The following is a 4,492-nucleotide window of genomic DNA, read 5'->3' as shown; positions in this document are numbered from 1 at the left end:
ACACACCCCGTGTGTCTTGGTGCATTCTGAGGATCTTCACACCAGCTCCTCTCACCGCTTTCCTTCTTTTTCCAAACCAGTTGTCCTGTTTCCCTGTGTTCCCCGCTTCCGGGTCACAGAACCACACGACATAAGCACACGAGGACAAAGGGCTCTACACCATGGCAGGGAGGCTTCCTGAACAGAATTCTACTTTTTTAAAGTTCAGTTACTTCCCAATTCAACCCTGCCACCCAGTTTGCACTGTTTGATTTCTTTTGTGGATTTGCACTTTAAAGCAAATAAAGTCTGGTTTTGTTTACTTAAAAGAAAGCTTTATTTTCTTCCATCGTCCAGGCAGCTGTTGTTTGTAAAATTTATAACAGATCCCTCATTCACAAGGACAGAGGAGGGGAGCCAGAAAGACACTATTAAGAACAATCCCTAATCACCATCACTTATGGCGCAAATAAAGATGGATCAGATCGTAAGGGTTCTTTGATGGCTTCTCCTTGAATTGATGATGCATCCCAATTCCATTTTCCTTCAGTAGCGTACATAACCCAGGAGTGCTCCAAACTGTGGAGGCTTGCAGCCCTGGAGGGGCTTATTAAGGACTCAGACAAGATCATAATACAGAACATCAGAGAAGGCACTGGTATCTTAAACATCTGTGCCACAATAGTTATTGCATAGATTTGTTTCTCACTATTTCCTCCCTGAATATCCTCATCTTTTCACATAGGCAACTGACTCTAACATGCAGAACAGTGGTTCTCAACCACTTTAGACTCCAGGCAGCTCTTAGTTTCCACTTATTTTTTGACTGTGGAAAAATGAGAGTAATTCTTCTGTGTTAAAGAATTCAGAAAGACTACAACAGGTCTGAAAGTTTTTGACACTATGGATTCCTGACTGAAATCTGAGTTTATCTTATGAATTACGTGTAAGGTTCTGCACACTTACAGCAAATATTACACAGCAACTCCCTGTCCACTTAAAAGGGTGTCATGGCAGCCCAGGGTGCGGCGACATGCTGGTTGAGAACCCTTGCTGTAGGGCAGAGATGTAACCTAGTCTCTCAAATGGATGCATAGGCCCTTTCTTGCACCATGAGTCTATATGTGGCCATTACTTGTGATCACGTCTTTTTAACCTTCCTTCAGGTCCTTTTCCTCCACCCGTTTCCTCTCCATTTTTCTGGGTTTTTATCCTCTCTCAACATCACGAGAAAAATGAATGAGCAGCAAACTGGAAGAAAGTGATGTGAATTCCCCCCCTTCCTTTTTCCTCTTATGTTTGTAGCTTCCCTGTTCTGCTTCAACTGCTGCCTACTCAGAGAGATCCAAACTGGAGTAACAAAGTTTCTGGCCTGCATGTTGCTGTACAAGCAAGAGATATACTGTTTACATCAACACAAGAGGAAAAAAATAAATAAATAAACGTTATTGCCCCACTAGCTCCCATGCTAAAATTCTAATGTGGGCAAACATGTATTCTAGTTATCATATATATTAAAAAATTGAGGTAAGCACAAGCAGGAGCTTAACATTTAACATGACCCAGTCCAGCCAACAGGGGTATAAAAATTCCTACTTTTTTCCAATAAAGATAAGACCACTGTGGGAGGCCAAAGAGCATGAGAAGAGAGAGAGAGGAAAAAAAAACAACAAAAAAACAAACCCTGGCAGCTCCCTTCTCCCCAGCTGCAAGCACAACCCTACAGTCTTCTATAGCATGTGGGGGGAGCTTGGAAATATGTTTTTCCACCTGCAGCTGGAATCTCTTGTACTGGAGGTGGCCAAACTGTGGCTCATGAGCTGCATACAGCTCTTAGACTTCTAAAGTCAGCCACTTAGCAACAGATTTATCCGAGTTGGGGTGCCGTACAGAGTTGTGTCCCTATATCTCAACAAACCAACAAAATCAGGTAACAGGCTCCCCAAACAAATCCTATTTTGGCAACCCCAAGACTAAAGGAAAGGAGGTTCATCCAGAGGGATCCTTTGTACCATGTTAAGGACCAAAGCAACAACCTCGGAAGTTATCAATAGGAGCAGATTGAAGGACTTGTCCAGCACAAAAGTGCTTGGTATCAACTGACCTCTGCCTTAAGCAGCTGACGCAAGTGGATTGGGTTGGACTAACCAAGTCAAATATAGTAGAACCACCACCAAACCTGCCAAAATGCAAGTGCTTTCTGCAGTCAAAGGCTCAAGTACTAAAGATTCAGGTCACTTCATCCTGAAATACATGAGTAAATACTGTTCACCATCTTCTTGTGAATGAAGTTTTTGATTCCATTTGTTTTGCATTAGTGTCCCACAAAACAATTCACAACAGGGCATCCGAGTAAGGAAGCTACTAGAAGTTAGCAAGTCAAAGTAAATCAGTTGGGACTCTCAGCAAAACATCTACCTGACCAAGGAGTTCCATCTTTGCACATGCACTGCACTGAACATTTAGGAAGTCAGCAAGCCCACATAACAAATGTAACCTCCCTTTGCATAAACACTTGTGTCACTGATCTTGGTTCAGATTACTACTGAGCATTAAACAAAGATTATGGTAATTATCTGATGAATTTACAAGCAACCAATTAAGGTCTTTTAAATGCAACGTGTTATGTAATGTATGCAGTCTCTAAAGCAAAACAGTTTACATTCTTCTGTCTCAATATGGGCATTTACAGGTACACACCTTAATGTAGAGTCCATATACAATATTTTTCAGATACTAATTAAAAAATTAAAACCTTGTATTTGTGTCGTTTTCTAAAATTAAGACGAAACTAGGTAACGTTTAACTTTGCTAGAGCCTACCTGGACCAGCTTTTAAGTATACCAATGAGTTTCAAAAACCAGTTTCAAAAATTACTTTTATTTTTATATCTATGATCAAGACCAGAACTGTTAACAAGGTAAATATGGCAGTGATACAAAAACATATGGCAATATTTAGAGGCTTACCTGTACAAAATAACTTAAATTTTACAAAAGTCTTATGCTATCTCTGCTGACTGACACAGTCTATGTAATCTCCTTGGAGAACCATATAAGGTATCTGAGTTTACTTCCTTTTTAGTGGGTCAAAAAAAGGATGTTGCAAGGCTTCATCAAGAGTAATTCTATCAGATGGATCGTACTCCAACATTTTGCGAACAAGATCAAACAGAGTCTGATGATCTGCATCCTGACAGTGCATGAATTCCTGAAAAAACACACACAAAACAAGAACATGCACACATTTAGACAGGTCCATCACAAATAGGAATCTCTCCAAGAAGGAAGCTGATGTTGTTGCTCACCTTTAATGGCTTACAGCGCCTCCTTACATATCGGCCTGCAGAACTATGTTCATCCCAGTCCAACTGGTCATGATGAAAATAATGTTTGCTGCATTAAAAAAAAATATATTTTTAATGATATGCACTGCATATCCTTCTACATGTAGATTCCAAACTGATGTTGAGTTAACACTTGTACATGAAGCTATATTTATATTATCTGCTAAGTCAGAAACTCTTTTTAAAGAATGGTTTAAACTTAAATCAGACTGTTCCAAGACAAAAAAAGAGCAGTCAGGTTTATAAAAACTCATTAGCTTTCTGTCACAACTTTTGTTTCCCCCAATTTTTTAATTTTACAAAAATCGTTGAAGTTAAAAATAGCCCATTGTCTGTTCTTTTAGTTTCAGAACTGAGAATAAGCTCCACGCGCTTGTCCAGCACTCCATCCATTCGTCCCGGAGACAGCAGTAAATGCAGACTTCACTAATTCCACCCCAAGTCTTGCCGTGTATGGGCCTATAAAGATCCAGAACTTGCAATGCACTGGTCCTCTACACCTCATGGATACTCCCCTCAAATTCTGCAACCACAATACAACAGAACAACCCCAGTTCCAAATGTCCTTCACAGGCACAAAGGATTTGCCCCTTCCAGAAGTATGAAAGGATTCCTCTGATCTCAAAGAAACTTAAAACCATTAAAACAAATGCATGCTCATCTTTGGCTTTTGTTTTCAACACTACTAAGTATCAAAACATGGGAGGGGATGGGGGCGGGGAGGGGAAGTATTGCCATTGCCCTCCTTTTCTTGCTACCAATTCTTTGCATGTGCTTTGAACATTACTGACAAATTGAATTAATCTTTTGTTCAGTGATTTAATAAAGAACCGGTCAGGGACTGGTCAGAATTATGACAATTATTTGTGTAATTCAGATGTTAAAAAACTGGGCTTTAATGCTCTGGAATTTTTAACAGAAATACTCTTTAAAAAGAGACATCTCTCTGATTAAGAACAAATAAGACAAAAAGAGAGGCCTGAAATTAAAGAAAACAAAGTATTCCTTCCAGATGCTGGGTCAGCATAGATGAAGCAAAAAACCCCATGGAAAGTGACTAATTTGGGGTATAAAATGTTATACTGGCCAAGATTATTTGATTTAATGTAAAATGTGTGTAGGACACCACAATTTTGCTTACTTTTTTTTTTTTTTTTTTTTTTTTTT

At 39.4% G+C, this 4,492-nt stretch overlaps 1 protein-coding gene across 6 annotated transcripts in view; it reads right to left on the bottom strand.

Annotated features, from left to right (window-relative positions):
* Positions 1-2,839: 2,839 nt before the first annotated feature.
* Positions 2,840-4,492, bottom strand: part of LOC109289919 (dual specificity protein kinase CLK4) — a 12,802-nt gene continuing 11,149 nt past the window's right edge. For all 6 annotated transcript variants that reach the window (XM_019506198.1, XM_019506201.1, XM_019506200.1 and 3 more), the window contains 2 exons: positions 3,287-3,374; positions 2,840-3,189 (listed from right to left, as the gene is read on the bottom strand). In XM_019506198.1, coding sequence (XP_019361743.1) covers positions 3,049-3,189; positions 3,287-3,374 — 229 coding nt within the window. In that variant the 3' untranslated portion in view covers positions 2,840-3,048. The remainder of the gene's footprint in view (positions 3,190-3,286; positions 3,375-4,492) is intronic.

This window comes from Gavialis gangeticus, unplaced genomic scaffold, assembly GCF_001723915.1.
Source record: "Gavialis gangeticus isolate Ggan-Ray unplaced genomic scaffold, GavGan_comp1, whole genome shotgun sequence".
Taxonomy (NCBI): domain Eukaryota; kingdom Metazoa; phylum Chordata; order Crocodylia; family Gavialidae; genus Gavialis; species Gavialis gangeticus.
This window is presented reverse-complemented; position numbering and strand designations above follow the sequence as displayed.